Source organism: Aquarana catesbeiana, linkage group LG03, assembly GCF_042186555.1.
Source record: "Aquarana catesbeiana isolate 2022-GZ linkage group LG03, ASM4218655v1, whole genome shotgun sequence".
In the NCBI taxonomy this organism is placed as follows: domain Eukaryota; kingdom Metazoa; phylum Chordata; class Amphibia; order Anura; family Ranidae; genus Aquarana; species Aquarana catesbeiana.
The window spans coordinates 731343768-731362827 of NC_133326.1; the positions used below are offsets into that span (position 1 = coordinate 731343768).

A 19060-nucleotide genomic window follows, 5' to 3' on the forward strand; every position below is an offset into this window, starting at 1 on the left:
ACAGACCTCAGAACAGCATGGCATAGGCACAACGGCGTGTGTCCCTCCTCCTCCAATGTAAACAGAGAGGAGGGGGAGGTGGCTTCAGTCCACTCCGCTGTGCAGGGGTGAGGACTGTCACTGTGCGGCATTAGCGAGTGGTGCCGCTGCCCACAGGTGTCACCCCTCTGGCGGGTGTCACCCGGTGCAGCCTACACCCCCCGTCCCTCCCTAGCGATGCCACTGTTGATGAGGTCAGGTACTGAGAAGACCTGGCTCATCATCAGCTTTCCAATTCCTCCAAAAGGTGTTCATTAGGGTTGAGGTCAGGACTCTATGGAGGACATTGGAGTTACTCCACACCAAACTGATCACATCATGTCTGTATGGAGCTGGCTTTGCATACGGGAGGGGGGCACAGCCATGCTGGAACAGAAAATGGTCTTCACCAAAACTGGTTGTTGGGGCACAATTGTCTAGAATTACCAGTACCCTAGTTCTCCGTTAAAGCAGCAGAGAGAACGTCTAGTTTGAAGGAGAGATGGCTACATGAAAAGACTACCCTTCTGGCTTTTTTTCTTTTTTCAAAACCCTATTCAAGTTATAAAAAGGGTGATTTGTGAGAAAAAAAATCTAATTGTGAAGGAGGTGTCTCTTCCTGTTCATGGAAAACAAACCAATAGAAGCCCACAGCGGGCAGAAGCATGGCTTTAACCACACAACATAGGCAATCTGATAATGACATTTTTTGCAAGTATTATTTCTGAGGAATGAAGTATTTCACACTTGTTGAGAGACGGACCTTAAAATCCTGGTCAGACATAAAGCCTTCTCCCCATCCTGGACCTTTCACTTTAAGACAAACAAGTCCCGATGGATCCAAGATGTCGAATTTTATGTAAAAACTTGTCCACTCTTTGTATATGTAGCCGAGGAGCTCCCCGGAGGAACAGGAGACCTGCAACTATAAAAAAAAAATGTTACAAGAGGTTGTTCTAATGAGTTTGGTCATCATACCTAGAACGGTGACTGGACTGTCCAGTAATAACATCTGAGTTTATTTCCTGTTGTTACTTACAGCAGGAACGTATCTTATCTCTAACCAGCTTTAGTGGACCAAACCTTGTATTCCACTGGACCTACAGATTTATATTTCATCAGTCAATTCAGTCCACAAAGATGTGCTTTTGTTCTCACCAGTCCTAGAGGACCATGTCTTGTATCGCATCACTCCTACAGGCCTGTGTCTTATATTTCACTTTCCGGTCATAGAGTCCATACAGTCTCTTATCAGTCCTAGAAACTCCCTGTAAATGTTTGCCTTATATCTAACCAGTCCTACAGGACCAAGGATTTTATTATAGTGTAGGGGGTGGTGCTCGGCCCGCCGGCTGCCGCCAAGACATAGACACTGACATGCTCTGAGGGACACAAAGCCTGTCAGCGGCTGTGGTGTAATTCTCCTCTTCACGCTACAATCTGCGAGTGGAGATCGCACAGGCAACCATCTGCCCTGCTCCCTCCCCTGCTTCTTTATTTGCAGGGTGAGGGAACCAATCACAGCAACAACAGAGGATCATGGGACATGTAGTCCCAGTCATCAGCGGTCCCATTGTAATCTCCTGGGGGCAGACTACACACCCCAGAATGTCCACACAGGAGAGGAGGAAACAGCCACCACGAGGTTGCCTGAGAGCAGGGCAGAGACCACAAGGCAAGGAGAAGACTTGATGCAGGAGAAGGGTGCTGACATCCAGGGACTGTCTCTCACCACAGCTCCACGGTCAGACGTGGACATCTAGCCAGAGAATGACCCCGGGTGTAACTCCAGGTGCATCTCTGCAGACGTCACAAGGCGTTCCAGTGGTCAGGTAGCCAGCCAGGCGGCCTGAGGAGCCTATTCCTGGGACATCTCTCCTTTTGGGCCTGGGTCGCAGGATTGGTGAGCGGGCACCTGCCCATCTTTCAGAACAAAGAGACACAGCATGCAGACAACGTTGCCTTTTTTCTTTGCCTACACTTGTAGAACGCTGTGTTACACTTACCCCCTGCCAAGCAGCAGCGTTTCTTTTGGTTCAGAGCTCCACAGTGAACTTTGCATCACATCTTAAAGCGGAGTTCCACACAAAAATGGAACTTCCGCTTTTCGGAACCCTCCCCCCCTCCGGTGTCACATTTGGCACCTTTCAGGGGGGAGGAGGGTGCAGATACCTGTCTAAGACAGGTATTTGCAACCACTTCCGGCATAGACTCCCATGGGAGTCTATGCCTCTTCCCGTCCCCACCGCACTGTCTGCTGGGAACACACAGCTCCCAGGAGAGAGCGGGGACCACTAGGGACGCTCAGCGCGACTCGCGCATGCGCAGTAGGGAACCGGGAAGTGAAGCCGCAACGCTTCACTTCCTGATTCCCTCACCTAGGATGGCGGCAGCAGCTGCCGAGAACCGTGCGGGTTTTCGGCGTCCCCTGCCGACATCGCTGGACCCTGGGACAGGTAAGTGGCCATGTATTAAAAGTCAGCAGCTGCAGTATTTGTAGCTGCTGGCTTTTAATATTTTTTTTTTTTGGCGGTGTGGGTGAACCCCCCGCTTTAAACATACCTTGTTCACCCCACTAAAGTGCACCAACAAAGAGCTAACTGAAGACACAAGGCCCCCTTTTCTTCTGAGAGACTACAACATATCCCCACACAAGGAATTAAAGACATTGGTGCCATAAGGGCCCATACTTACACCCTGGACTAGTTATAACAGTAAGTGAGCGGGTTTAAAGACTTAAGAGTTATAGTACTTGAATTAAATTTCATATTGTAATCTGCGGTTCTTTGGGACTGTGGTGTCGGGGAATAGAAGGGAGTGGTCTGACACAAGCCTGGTCATTCCACTGCCCTCCTCCTGTCTGGACACATAGAGCTCAATTTAAAGAGATTGTAAAGGCAGAAAGTGCATTCTATGCATTAATATAAAAAAAACTTCTGTATGCAGCACCCCCCCTCAGCCCCACTAATACTTACCTGAGCCCCATCTAGATCCAACAATGTTGCAGGAATGTCTCGGCTGCCCGGGACTCCACTCCTGATTGGCTGAGACAGCAGCACAGCGCCATTGGCTCCTGCTGCTGTCACTCAAAGTCAGTAGGCCAATGAGGAGAGAAAGGGGGCAGGGCCGGGCCACAGCTCTGTCTGAATGGACACGTGGAGCTGCAGCTTGGCTGGGGTACCCCCATAGCAAGCTGCTTGCTGTGGGGGCATGTAACAGGAGGGAGGGGCCAGGAGCGCCGAAGAGGGACCCCGAGAAGAGGATCCAGGCTGCTCTGTGCAAAACCTTACAGAGAGCAGGTAAGTACAACATTTTTTTTTTTTTTTAGTTAAAAATAACAAACATGAGACTTTAGCCACTTCAGCCCTGGAAGAATTTACCCCCTTCCTGACCAGAGCACTTTTTGCGATTCGGCACTGCCTCGCTTTAACTGACAATTGCGCAGTCGTGCGACGTGGCTTCCAAACAAAATTGACCTAATTTTTTTCCCACAAATACAGCTTTCTTTTGATGGTATTTGATCACCCCTGCGGTTTTTATTTTTTGCGCTATAAACAAAAATAGAGCGACAATTTTGAAAAAAAAAAAAAAGCAATATTTTTTTACTTTTTGCTATAATAAATATCCCCTAAAAATATATAAAAGAAATATTTTTTTCCTCAGTTTAGGCCGATACGTATTCTTTTTTTTTAACAAAAATATATAGATCGCAATAAGCGATTATTGATCGGTTTGTGCAAAATTTATAGCGTCTACAAAATAGGGGATAGTTTTATGGCATTTCTATTAATATATATATTTTTTTTAAATGGCGGCGATCAGCGATTTTTATCGTGACTGCAACATTATGGCAGACACATTGCACATTTTTGACACATTTTTGAGACCATTGGCATTAATACAGCGATCAATGCTAAAAAATTGCATTGATTACTGTAAAAATATCACTGGCAGTGAAGGGGTTAACCACTAGGTGGCAGTGCAGGGGTTAAGTGTGTCCTAGGGGCGTGTTTCTAAGTGTGTGGGGGGGCGGCTATGTGTGACAGTTCACTGATCGCTGTGCCGATGACAGGGAGCAGAGAATGAGTGACAGTGTCACTAGGGAGAACCGGGAGATGGTGTTTACATCAGCATCTCCCCGTTCTTTCTCCCCATGAGGCGATTGCGGGTATCCCCGCGGTGATCGAGTCCGCGGGACCCGCGACCAGACTCACGGAGCTTGTCGCGGGCGCCTCTTAAAGGGCAACGTACAGGTACGTGATTCTGCCTGTACGTGCCCTTCTGCTGACGTATATCGTTGTGAGGCGGTCGGCAAGCGGTTAAGTAGAGTTTATACCAATATAATGCTGTGCTATCCAAATGTAGTTATACGGTAATCGTACTAAATCATAATATTACTGACTGCAGTTAAATAGTGGTGGTGAGATATTCCATTCCTATGTAAAAAAATCTAGTGAACACAACAATTCGATCTTATCCGATTATAAGTTGCGATCATAAACAATTAAAAATTGCAATCCTATGCGATACAATTGTCGCACAGAGTTGCATATATCTCTATTGCATATGAATGCTACATATGTATATAGAGGTGTGTATGTTGTCATTGGGAGTATCGCATAGGATTGCAATTTTTAATTGTTTATGATCGCAACTTATAAAATCGCATAAGATTGCATTATGATGTTCACTAGGATTTTTTACATACTCCCAAGGCTATCTATGCAGTTAAATAGTAGTGGTGAGATATTCCATTCCTATGTAAGATTTGGGCTCCTAAAGCGCCCCTTCCCATTGAAAAACAATGGGGCAGCACTGCAAACCCGCCCGCAAAGCGCTGCTGCAGCGGCGCTTTTAACCCTCTTTCGGCCGCTATCGGGGGGTTTAGCGCCGATAAAATGACGGTAAAGCGGCACTATATTTAGCGCCGCTGTACCACCGCCGCCCGCACGCCTCAGTGCGAAAGTAGCCCAAATCTTACATAGGAATAGAATATCTCACCACTACTATTTAACTGCAGTCAATAATATTATGATTTAGTACGGTTACCGTATCCGCATTATTTGGATAGCGCAGCATTATATTGGTATACATTTTTTTGGCACGAGCATATGGGACGTGATCAATGCTAGCAGCTGTCCTTTAATCATCTCTAATTATCATTTGGATTTTCACATGGTAGCTCGCAAGACTGTATGTTTTTCAGACTTTGAGTAGAGTTGTTGGTTATTTTGTGAAGTTATCTTATCACACGGAATCATTTTTGTGGTTCTCTCTACTTTCAGGATTATTCACCTTAAAAAGTCCCCTGGAAGTGGCCAGATTACAGTGCCAACCACTTGTCTACCAGGCCAATTCTGACATTTCTCTCCTACATGTAAAAACCATCCTTTTTTTGCTAGAAAATTACACAGAACCCCCCAAACATTATATATATATATATTTTAGCAGAGACCCTATGGAATAAAATGGCCTATCTTGTTTTTTTTTTTTGCATAATGTGAAAGATAATGTTACACCGAGTAAATAGATACCTAACATGTCATTCTTTAAAATTCCACACGCTCGTGGAATGGTGCCAATTTTCGGTACTTAAAAAAATCCTCATAGGCGATGCTTTACATTTTTTTACAGGTTACCTATTTTGAGTTACAGAGGTCTTGGGCTAGAATAATTGCTCTCGCTCTAACGTTCGCGGCGATACCTCACATGTGTGGTTTGAACGTCGTTTACATATGTGGGCGTGTATGCGGTCACTTCTGCGGGCAAGCACGCAAGGACAGAGGCGTTTAAATTGTATTTTTTAATTTTTTTTTTGATTGTTAATTTTACTTTTTTTTTTCTAGTTTGATGCTTTTTTACATTTTTTTTCATCATTTTTATTCCCATTACAAGGAATGTAAACATCCCTTGTAATAGGAATAGTGCGTGACAGATCCCCTTTACAGTGAGATATGAGGTCAATAAGTCCCCAGATCTCTCCTCTAGGCTGGAAAGCCTGAAATTTAAAAAAAAAAAAAACAAAAAAAAACAAAAACAAAAAAAAAAAAAAAAAAAAAAAAAACACGAACTTGGCTTTTCCAGCCGAGGAGGCATTTTTTTTCCAATGCAGAGGCCGGGCGTGACGTCATAAAATTGCGCCCGACCTACTGGCCTGTGTCTAGTATTTCACTCTCCGGGCGTAGAGTCCATACAGTCTCTTACCAGTCTTAGAAACCCCCTGTAAAAGTGTGCCTTATATCTAACCAATCCTACAGGACCAAGGATTTTATCATAGTGTAACGGGTGCCGCTCGACCTGCACCTCCCACCGGCTGCCCGCCGAGACGAAGACACTGACAGACTCCCCCCCCCCCTCAGCCCCCTAATACTTACCTGAGCCCCATCTAGATCCAACGATGTTGCAGGAATGTCTCGGCTGCCCGGGACTCCAGTCCTGATTGGCTGAGACAGCAGCACGGCGCCATTGGTTCCTGCTGCTGTCAAAGTCAGTCGGTCAATGAGGAGAGAAAGGGGTAGGGCCGGGCCATGGCTCTGTGTCTGAATGGACACACTGAGCTGCAGCTGGGTTCGGGTGCCCCCATAGCAAGCTGCTTGCTGTGGGGGCACGCAACAGGAGGGAGAGGCCAGGAGCACCGAAGAGGGACCCAGAGAAGAGGAGGACTGGGGCTGCTCTGTGCAAAACCATTACAAAGAGCAGGTAAGTATAGACACGTTTGTTATTTTTTTTTTTTAAAACGAGACTTTACAAATCACTTTAAGTAGAGTTGTTGGTTATTTCGGACATTATCTTATCACACTGAATAATTTTTGAGGTCATCTCTACTTTCAGACTTACTCGACTTAAAAAGTCCCCTGGAAGTGGTCAGATTACAATCTTGACCGCTTGCCTACCAGGCCAATTCTGACATTTCTCTCCTACATGTAAAAATCATTATTTTTTTGCTAGAAAATTACACAGAACCCCCAAACATGTGTGTGTATATATATATATATATATATATATATATATATATATACACATACACACACACATATACACAGAGACCCTAGGGAATAAAATGGCCTTTTTTTTATCTCACACGGTATTTGCACAGCAATTTTTGAAAAAAAAAACAAAACACACAGGTTCATGCATAAAAAAAAAAAAAAAAAACAGTAACGTTGGCCCAATTTTTTTGCATAATGCGAAAGATAATGTTACACCGAGTAAATAGATACCTAACGTGTCACACTTTAAAATTTCACACGCTCGTGGAATGGCGCCAATTTTTGGTACTTAAAAATCCCCTGTGAAAATCCACTGTGAACAAGGCTCATCACCAGCTGATAAGCTGCCAGCTGTTTCTTCTTTCTGATGACTGAGCTGTCTTTTTTGGTGGATGAGAGGACACCTCGGCTTGGACACCCTGCTTCAACTTCCAGGCTAACGTCTAGGTTCCACTGTTCTGAGCCGTACATCGTTTGCGTAGAACCCTCCACAGCTCTGTGCTCCAGTGAGCGCAGGGGGGAGATGAGCAGAGAGCCGCTGACCAAAGTCTACAGCTCTCTGCTAGTGGAGCTGTGAAAGCCGAGCGATCGGCGATGTTCGATCGCTCGGTTTTCAGTGCAGAGGCGCCGGGGGGACAGATGCAGCATCAGATGCTGCATCCACCAAGGGAAGTATGAATCTGAAATAAAAAAAAAAGAAACCCCATACTTCTCTTTTAAGGAGCTGTGGGATGCTCCATGAAAGCTGAACAATGATCAGAGGACACTCTCCATTATGTCCTTACTTCATAGGATAGTCCCTTTAGCCAAAGGCCAGAGAAATTAACAGCACTGAGAAACCTTCAGAAATGTCTCACTCAGGCCAGGCAATCACTAGTATTGACGCACAAGGGATAGTAACAGCAACAGTCACCAGGATCCTACACTCAGGTGTGTACTCACAATACCCCTGGATACTTGGATGCCTCCTTCCAATATCAGTCAGACATTCTCCCAGTATCATACAGCAGGTCTTGACTTGATGTGCGGCTCCCGGGACACCTAGTCACTTTCTATGATAAGAATAATGTTACCATATCTATGTTTACTGTAATCTTTATAATAAGAAGTATGTTTCATAACCTATATGTGTTCAGGAGTAAGATGGAAAATGGTGCAAAATGTGTACAAAATTTTGTTAATGAGGAATCATTCATATCTTCACATGCAGGGCCGGCCCTACCATGGGTCCCAGTGGGTCCATTGGACTCAGGCAGCACTTTGAGAGGGGCAACAAATTGAACCACAGCCACCTCTCCTTCTCTTCTATTTATCCAGCAAATTGATGACCAAGATTTTTTTTTCCCCAGCAGTTGAGTGTCACGATGACCACTGCCCCCTGGCTGCTCCGCCAGCCCCTATACTACCCTAGCCCACCCCTATACTGACTTAGCCTGTCTATTATAGAGTACCCTAGCCTGTGTATATACTACCCCAGCCTGCCCCTATACTGCCTTAGCCTGTTCATATACTACCCCAGCCTGTCCATATACTACCCTAGCCTGCCAATATACTACCCTAGCCTGTCCATATACTACCCCAGCCTGTCCATATACTACCCTAGCCTGTCCATATACTACCCTAGCCTGCCCCTATACTACTCTAGCCTGCCCCTATGCTACCCCAGCCTATCAATATACTACCCCAGCCTGTCTATATACTACCCCAGCCTGTCTATATACTACCCTAGCCTGCCCCTATACTACCCTAGCCTGCCCCTATACTACCCTAGCCTGCCCCTATACTACCCTAGCCTGCCCCTATACTACCCTAGCCTGCCCCTATACTACCCAGCCTATCCATATACTACCGTAGCCTGCCCCTATACTACCCTAGCCTGTCTATATACTACAATACCCCTATACTACCCTAACCTGCCTATATACTACCCCAGCCTGTCCATATACTACCCTACCCCTATACTACCCTACCCTGCTCATATACTACCCCAGCCTGTCCATATACTACCCCAGCCTGTCCATATACTACCCCAGCCTGCCCCTATGCTACCCCAGCCTATCAATATACTACCCCAGCCTGTCTATATACTACCCCAGCCTGCCCCTATACTACCCTAGCCTGCCCCTATACTACCCTAGCCTGCCCCTATACTACAATACCCCTATACTACCCTAACCTGCCTATATACTACCCTAGCCTGTCCATATACTACCCTAGCCTGTCCATATACTACCCTAGCCTGTCCATGTACTACCCTAGCCTGTCCATGTACTACCCTACCCCTATACTACCCTAACCTGCCTATATACTACCCTATCCTGCCCATATACTACCCTACTCCTATACTACCCTAGCCTGCCCCTATACTGCCCTAGCCTGCCTATATACTGCCCTAGCCCGCCCCTTGGAATTAAACATAATGGTATGTCATAATTTTGCATAGAGAAAAGGTGATGTTGCATGTAAATCTGACTTCCTGATAAATGTAATTTTAGTTTTAATTATCATGATATAAAATAATGGATGTGGGAGCCATTTGTCGGGTGTGTTTTTTTTTTTTTTTTTGGGGGGGGGGGGTAACATTTCATTTTTGGACCCCGGCAGCACAATGTCTTGGGCCGGCCCTGTTCACATGGATCGCTGGATAAAAAGAAACCTCTTTAGCCAGCGTTACATGATTAAGATGATAATACACCAAATATTCAGATCATAAATATTGCCACAAACACCCCAGAGGAATACAGCTATACACTCTCTAAGTAAAGTAACATTAAACCAGAGATAAAACTATTTTAGCCTCTATAGATTGAATCAAATAAATCCAATTTTATTCCCAGGAGACCTAATATAGGACTTTCCCGTCAGAGTGCCAACTGGTGGAAAAGTTAACCTAATGGCTGTGCAAACAATTAATTAATCTGTAAAATTACTCCTCAATCACAGGTGAGAAAAATTTTGCTCTGGGCTGATTCCTAGTTCTTAGGATTCTTGGGGGGGCAGATTGAGAAGAGAAAAGGGATCTCTATATCTCAGCTTGACCATCATCTTCTCTGTGGAGGTTCATCTCCATCTTGAATCACCATCCTCGTCCGCACGCTCTAGTACAGTTCAATCTTTTGGCCTGAGACATTTGATTGATCTCCTGAAGGACCAAAAGGGATCTCGATATCTCAGCTTGACCATCATCCTCTCTGTGGAGGTTCATCTTCATCTTGATCACATTCGTCATCTTGAATCTTCATCTTGAATCACCATCTTGAATTATCATCCTCATCCGCACGCTCTAGTACAGTTTGATCTTTTGGCCTGAGACATTTGATTGATCTTCTGAAGGACCTACCAGGGGAGTTTCTCTTACGTCAGCACCAATAATGTCCTGGGTGACGTATAATTTAACTATCATTGTATATTCCATCTTACTCCTGAATATAAAACTTACCTATATATACTTCCTTATTTGAGCACTAGATTTTGATATTCTCAGCTCACAATCTCCTAAGGAATAGATAGTCCAAATTCAAGCCATATTATCACAGCCTGTAGATAGACTCCAACGCTTTTATTCTGCTGCAGAGGAAGCAAAGGGGACGGTCTGATAAATGCAGACCTAGTTGTCTGCTGGGTTAGTTAGATTATTGGTACTCTGTACCTCCGTTGTCATAACTACAAGTGGACAGCAAGTTATTCAATTCATCTCCTTGTTAGGCATACGAATTTTAGCCATACATGTCTTGGTTTTATTTGTGTATTATAAATGTACTTGTCTATGTCATACTATTAATTCTGGTGCTATTGGCGATTGTTTAAGACTTCGTTGTATAGGCATTATGTATTGTTTTACTTTTCTCAATAAAACTTTTTTTTTTTTTAATTCAAAACAAGGAAGAAGATCTGCACAGAACATGAATTCAGGGGTTAATTTTTCAGCGTAATTATATTTAATAATTGATTTCATATGGGAGTTACCCTCATATATCTAGATTGTATATTTGATTAAATGATCAATATCGTTGACTTAATTAATCATTTAAACCTTCCTGACATTCAAAGGTCCCCATTGTACAGCTAATCAATCTTTCATACCTTGGTGTCCCAGCCACAGAAGTTTGAAGGCACGCGGAGGTTGAGAACATTATATCCTTGGGCGTTGTTCACCTTTAAATCCATCCGAGGACCACAACACTCCCGATGCTCAGTGGCTTGGTACGCAAGTTGGCCATCGGTGCCAAACAAATCATACGTAGTATGGCTCTGGAATGTGCTCTCCCCTGAAATGATAGAATTATAGGAAGAATTTAGTGAACAAAGTCAAATGTCTATGAGGTTCTACAAAAATAGATGAAATTTTGCTACGGTTTCTGTAATCCAAATACTCTACATGAGGATACACAGATTATAGAGAATGTTATCTCCTTTTTGTAAACCCTTCTACTGGTGGGAGGAGACAAGAAATGGAGACTAGGGCTCCACCTGCTGGCTGGGTATGGAAATATAAAAATGTCGGCTATTTTAAATAAAGAATTTGAAAAAGTAAAAAAAAAAAAAAAAAATATGTTAATGTGAATTATTACTTGAGTAAAAAGAGAAAATTTATACTGTAGTTCTGACCATAATACATAAAGCGATGCACAACATCACAATGTGTTCCATTTAAGACAAAAATTGTTAAATGGGTGATATCTGGAGATCTAGTCAACTCTACCAATAAAAGCAGAAGGAAATGTTTATTGATAAATGTATCATTTCATTGCCCCCCGAAATCCCTGAACAGAAGAAGGAAAATCTGAATACATTTGAGGATACTTACTTGTTTGTTTCATGGAGAGTGCATTGACCTGTTAAACAGAAGAAAGACGAGTCAGTAAAGTACGCCTGGTTACCATTTCCACCACAACCAACACCAACATTCTCATAACCATTGTGGCACAGGGACTCGCAGGGAGGCTGGAGAAGTCTTGTTCTGGATTTACCCATCTCCCAGGTTTCTTTTATAGATCTTTCTGGACCTCTGGCCTTTTGACCCCTTTGGGTTTGCACCCCTCCCTTCCAGGCCATTTAAGCTCACCTGGAGTCATTGCTCTGCAGCCACCGAGGAATGAGCGGACAGGTCACGTCGAGCTAAATGTTGGAAAACTCTGTATATGGACTGTATAAGAACTGGAAAACTCTGTATATGGAGGCTGACAAGCGTTAGGCCTGGGCAGCCTGATAGTCAGGATCACCTCATGTGTAGTTAGTGGTGGGGCACGGCCAGGATTTTGTTTTGGAAGGTTTAAACTGTTCTTTTGCAGGTCTGTACAGCACCTGTATATAGCCTGGAAATAGCACCAATAGAAGACACACCACTGGTTGTCACTATAATACTAGACTGGGATCTGTGCCTGAAAAAGTTACTCACCCCAGGGAGCATTACACCTGCTACTTATCCCGAGCTCACACCATCAATACCATCATTACTAACAGGTGCCTATGGTAAATGGATGAGTGCCAGGGCCACTGATAGGGCAGTACAACCGGCCCTGTTGTACTGGGCCCAGCCCCATCAGCACAACAGGGGGGGCCCGGGCAAATTTACAATTTATAAGTGAAAAAAAAAAAAAAAAGGCTTTCTAAATTACATGCCTGATACTTCTTGCTTAGGGGGGGGGTGCAATTACATTTTCTTGGGCCCCTCTGTTGACTTGATGGTGAGACCAGAGGGACTTTTTATTCATTTTCGGGCGGATGTACATACAATTCCACGGCCGCCATCCCACCTCCACATGTTACTGCACTTCTGGCTGCTCAATCAGTTCCGGCCAGCAGGTGTTGCCCATTGCCTTCCCTGGCGGAGTGATTTTGTGATGCTCCACTCAGCTCCAGTCCTCAAGTGCCAAGAGACAGATGTGAGGAGAGGCGGGCGGTGGCAGGGAGCAGAAAGAGCCAGACTGCGCTGATGCACAGCACATGGGTGGATAGAATACTCTAACTGGACTTCTGATAACACACAGGCAGCGGTTGGCAGGTGCATGGCTCTCTATCACAGTTTGTCACATGGCTGGTGCGTGCTGATCTTTTGGGTCATAAGATAAAGTCAGCACCCAACAACCATGTGATGTGAAAAACTGACAGAGAGCCATGCACCTGCCAACTGCTGCCTGTGTGTGATCATAATTGTGATAATCATAACCTGCTGTCTGTGCATTATAAATGCTGTGGCATATCATCATCCATGTGTGCAGGCTGTTCACTGTACAAGGGCCCTGAGGGGGGGGCCACTGTGCTCTGACCCACCTTGCACACATGGATGAACTGTTTGGGGTTGTCAGGGATGATCGGTGCAGCGGTGGGGCCCATCTTTTCATCCAGAGGGCCCTGGGTGCCGCATTGAAAAAAAGGGGGGGGCACCGCTGACAGTAGAAGTGACAGTACTCCTGTGGCCAGGCTGTGGAAGGGTGCTGGGGAAGCCAGTGCAGTGACAGTTCAGACAAGTAAATAAATGGTGTCAGAAAAGGAAAAAAATTTTCACCCCTAGCTTTCTCTGCTGGGCTCTGCAATAGAGGAGTCATCAGTCAGAGCCTGGCAGAGAAGTGACCAGAGGAAGTTTTCTTTTGCTTTCGGGTCTTTGTGAGATCGTCTAATCTATCACTGCACTGGTATCCCCGGCATCCCTTCAGATGATAGAAATTGGCCCTGCAGAAAAGAGAGAGGGGGATGAGTCTTCTACAGGATTCCATATGGATCAAGCAGCCACGAAAGCAGCACCAGTGCCGCCTCCCCCACTGCCCGGCAGTGCCCCCACATCTCTCCCTACTAAGCACCAGGACCCCCCATCTCTCCCTACTAAGCACCAAGACCCCCCATCTCTCCCTATTAAGCACCAGAACCCCCATCTCGTCTTACTAAGCACCAGGATCCCCTCTCTCCCCCTACTAAGCACAAGGACCCCCCATCTCTTTTTTCTAAGCACCAGGACCCCCCATCTCTTCCTACTAAGCACTAGGAACCCCCCCCATCTCTGCCTACTAAGCACCAGGACCCCCATCTCTCCCTACTAAGCACCAAGACCCCCCATCTCTCCCTATTAAGCACCAGAACCCCCATCTCGTCTGACTAAGCACCAGGATCCCCTCTCTCCCCCTACTAAGCACAAGGACCCCCCATCTCTTTTTTCTAAGCACCAGGACCCCCATCTCTTCCTACTAAGCACCAGGACCCCCATCTCTGCCTACTAAGCACCAGGACCCCCATCTCTGCCTACTAAGCACCGGGACCCCCCCATCTCTGCCTACTAAGCACCAGGACCCCCCCCCATCTCTGCCTACTAAGCACCAGGACCCCCCCCCATCTCTGCCTACTAAGCACCAGGACCCCCCATCTCTGCCTACTAAGCACCAGGACCCCCCCCATCTCTGCCTACTAAGCACCAGGACCCCCCCATCTCTGCCTACTAAGCACCAGGACCCCCCCCATCTCTGCCTACTAAGCACCAGGACCCCCATCTCTGCCTACTAAGCACCAGGACCCCCCCATCTCTGCCTACTAAGCACCAGGACCCCCCCATCTCTGCCTACTAAGCACCAGGACCCCCCCATCTCTGCCTACTAAGCACCAGGACCCCCCCATCTCTGCCTACTAAGCACCAGAACCCCCCCATCTCTGCCTACTAAGCACAAGAACCCCCCCCCCATCTCTGCCTACAAAAGCACCAGGATCCCCTGTCCGCCCCCACTAAGAACCAGGACCCCCATCTCTTCTAACAAAGCACCAGGACCCCCCATCTCTCCCTACAAAGCACCATGACCCTCATCTCCCCCCACTAAGCACCAGGACCCCCCCCCATCTCTCCCTACTAAGCACCAGGACCTCCACCTCCCCTACTAAGCACCAGGACCCCCCCCCCATCTCTCCCCATTAAGCACCAGAACCCCCCCATCTCTCCCCACTAAGCACCAAGACCCACCTCCCCCCACCTACTAAGCACCAGGACCCTCTAGCTCTCCCCGCTAAGCTCCAAAGCACCAGGACCCCCCCATCTTTCTGCACTAAGCATCAGGAGCCCCTATCTCTCCCCAATAAGCACAAAGACCCCCCAACCCCCCCCCCCAAGCACCAGGACTCATTATCTCTCCCCACTAAGCTCCAAAGCCCCCATCTCTTCCCACTAAGCACCAGGACCCCCCACCCTTCCCTGATGGATCACCAGTGCTCCCTTTTGTCCCCCTTGAAGACAAAGCTGCATTCTTTTAGGCAGGTATGTGGGCAGGGTTGGCGCCCCCCCCCCATCAGGTAGGCTGTAGGGGGCCCTATGATTTCTAACAGCGCCCCTGGCCAGGGGTCCAGGGTGGGCAGTCTGGGGTGAGGGAATGAGTGAAAAGCAATATCAAATATGGACCCCAAAAGGTGATATACTTGAAAAGCAGGGCAAAAGGAGCAAGACCAGTATAAAAGCCTCAGGGGTAAAGGGACAAGGGGTGATAAGTAGTAAATATCAAGGCAATGTTCATGAAAATAAAGTCTATATAATATAATGAATACACTGTTAGTGTGAGCAGACTCTACTTCAAACGAGTTCTGGAGTTTTCTCACAAAAAGTCATGTAAAAAACAGAAAACAGGGAGAGGGGGAGAGAGCGCCACTGTCTAAGTGTAGTAGAATTAGGAAATTCAATAAAAAACTGGATAAGTATTGCACTCACATATACATGAATACAGGACTGGGACAAAGGGTGGGCATGAGAGGCGGCTGCCCTGGACACTGTGCTATTGTGTGAGGTGGGGGGGGGGGGGCACCACAAGGGAAAATTTGGGGAGGTGTGCTAGAAATGGGAAATTTGTGCTGGGTAGGGGAATTTGGGGGGCGTCAGACGGTAAGAGTTGTTCTAGGAGGGAAAGGTGTGCTAGAGATGGTAATTTTGGGGTATTTGTGTTGAAAAGAGGGATGGGGGAAAGGATTCGTGCTAGGAGGGGGGGATTTGGGGGGTTTGTGCTGGAAAATATGACTACAGGGGGAGGGGAAATTTGGGGAGGGGGCGATTTGTGCTAGGATTGGGGAATGGGGGAGTGGAATTTGTGCTCACAGGGGGATTCTGGATTGGGGGGGCTTTGTGCTTGAAGGAGAAAATTGAGGGGTAGAGGATTTGTGCTAGGAGGGGGGCTTTTTTTTGGGGGGGCCTTACTGGAAGAGAGAGGATGGGAGCTGGGGGGGCAAAGATTTGTGCTGGGTGGGGGGTGAATTTCTTCCTAGGGGGGGTAAGCATGCAGATCGGTCCTTAAGAAGCCACTTAAAGGCAGCTTCTTAAAATGGTTCTAAAGCCTCTGCATTCTATGCATTAAGGTAAAAAACCTGTGCAGCAGGATCCCCCCCCACCCCCTTATTCCTACCTGGGCCCAATCCGATCCATCGTGCAAGAAAGCAGCAGCTCTCGTCGCGGTCTCCCACCTTATTGGGCAGACTGATAACAGTGGCTCCCCCTGCTGTTAATCAAAAGCTGTGACGTGGGACCTTGGGTCGGGGCAGAGTTGCCTGGTCTGTGTTAGACACAGACTGGGTGGCTTGGGAGTAAGCACTTGCCGAAGAGAAGGAGTCTGGAGCTCCGAGGGGGGACCCCAGAAGAAGAGGAACGGGGCTGCTCTGTGTAAAACCATTATGCAGATTAGGCAAGTATAACATGTTTGTTATTTTAGATTAAAAAGAAACAAAAGGTTTAATATCCCTTTAAGAATAATCCAAAGGATATAAAATGATAATTAAGAGGAGAGAGGGGAAGCGCACCACTCTGTGTAGTGTTTATAAAGGATAATGTACAAAAAAAATTATTAAGTGATGCACTCACATGAAGGTAGTGTAACACAGGCATTTTAGGTGAACATGCGTTGATAGGTGATCTGGTGACTTTCGTGGCGTTGTATGCCCACTAGGGGCTCCCAGAACTCTCACCTTGATGACACAATAAAAGTGCCTGTGTACATCCTTTGGGTCTGTGCTCTTTCTGGTCCAGTCCTGTGCTGGCGTTCTGTTCCGTCTATGGGGAGAAGGCACTTCCTCCGGTAGATGGACTCCACATAAGGATAATTAAAAGGAAGGGACTCCAATAGGGTAATATCGTAAAGCCAAGGATTTTATTAAAAAATATCTGCTTACATGAAAGTAAAAAACAATGCGCCAAACAGTAGAAACAGCGTGGTTGCGATCCTCGCTACGTCACTTCCGGTCCGCGCTATGCTTACATGAAAGTAAAAAACGATGCGCCAAACAGTAGAAACAGCGTGTTTGCGATCCTCGCTACGTCACTTCCGGTCCACGCTATGTATTTCCGGTTACGTCCTACGCGGTACGTTATATCACGTGACTTCCTCAGGGCCTGAGGAAGTACATAGCGCGGACCGGAAGTGATGTAGCGAGGATCGCAACCACACTGTTTCTACTGTTGTTTGGCGCATCGTTTTTTACTTTCATGTAAGCAGATATTTTTTAATAAAATCCTTGGCTTTACGATATTACCCTATTGGAGTCCCTTCCTTTTAATTATCCTTATGTGGAGTCCATCTACCGGAGGAAGTGCCTTCTCCCCATAGACGGAACAGAAGGCCAGCACAGGACTGGACCAGAAAGAGCACAGACCCAAAGGATGTACACAGGCACTTTTATTGTGTCATCAAGGTGAGAGTTCTGGGAGCATACAACGCCACGAAAGTCACCAGATCACCTATCAACGCATGTTCACCTTAATAGTCACATTTTGTTTATGCTATTTATGTGATTGAGTAGCACTGAAGTCACATTTTTATATTTTTTATATTATTGAGAAGGACATTCACTTATATATACACTTTTATTAATTGTGGTTTTATACTTTGAGGAATTATATTAGTTGTGCATCTATATGAACTAGCATTATTCACCCAGAAGTTTTTGCGCAAAATCACATACACAATTAATTTTTATTGTGCATCTTTTTAGTTTGTTAGTAGTGAGTGGTGTTCACTATTTTTTAAATTTTGCAGCATCACTTTTATTTTTACACGGTTGTATTATAGTAGCGCAGAAGTCCATCCTAGGATCTTTAACACAGGCATTACTCAATGTGTCCAGCAGGTGGTGTCCTTCTGATGGTCCCCAATGGAGATTTATGGAGGGTGGATAGGGAGCTGCTCCTGGTGGATGGCCTCATCAGTGGATGTAAAAATACGGTGGCAAAAACCAAAGGCTGAGTGTGCTGCTCTAGGTGTGGTAGTGTTTATTAAATAAAAAAGATAAAATCATAAAAATGCACTCACATGTGGCAAGTAAATAAAATTTAATAAAAATGGTAAAATGGTATAAACACAGAGCAAACATAGTCAAAACTTAGCCAGAGTTCGGTAACCAGAGCAGGTAGTCAGAACAAGCCAGAGAAACAGGGGTCCAGAAATCAGCGTATTGGGGTGCAGCAAATAGGATCAGGAACCAGAAGGGAAGTCAGCCAAGTAAAAGTCTATCACAGGAAAACACAGCAGAGAGAGTCCAGACATGTTGACCAAGACAAAGGCACAGACGATCTGATCCAGGGAGTTACATAACCAGCAGCTCCAGCTGACAAGCAGGAAATGAAGACCAGGTGAGTCACTGTGGAATGAACGGTTATTGGCAATTAACTGACAGCTGAGCATTGAGCTCTGAGAAGGAAGGGCTGATCCCAGCCCTGACAGTACCCCTTCCTCAACGACCACTCCCCCCCCTCGGAGGACCACCAGGTTTGAGGGAAAAATGTCTATGGAAGCCATGGAGAAGGACAGGAGCATGTATGTCCGAGGATGAGACCCAAGAGCTTTCCTCTAGACCGTACCCCTACCAATGAAGCAGGTACTGTATGCACCCATGGAAGCTACGGGAATCAATTATATATTTTATCTCATATTCCTCATGGTTCTCAACCTGAACTGGGTGAGGACGTGGTACCGAAGTAGTGAAACGGTTGCATACCTAAGGTTTTAATAGGGAGACATGAAATACACATTAGAAGGAAGGTCTAAAGCGTAAGCCACTGGGTTGGTCCTACAGAGAATACGAAAAAGCCAAATAAACCATGGTGT

The 19060-nt window shown here is 46.0% G+C and overlaps 1 protein-coding gene across 1 annotated transcript in view; it reads right to left on the bottom strand.

Moving 5' to 3' along the window:
• Positions 1-19060, bottom strand: part of LOC141133818 (phospholipid scramblase 3-like) — a 43956-nt gene that overhangs the window by 4766 nt on the left and 20130 nt on the right. Inside the window, exons 3-5 of the mRNA XM_073623375.1 lie at positions 11815-11842; positions 11091-11275; positions 782-943 (exon numbers count right to left, since the gene is read on the bottom strand). Of these exons, the coding sequence (XP_073479476.1) occupies positions 782-943; positions 11091-11275; positions 11815-11842 (375 nt within the window). The remainder of the gene's footprint in view (positions 1-781; positions 944-11090; positions 11276-11814; positions 11843-19060) is intronic.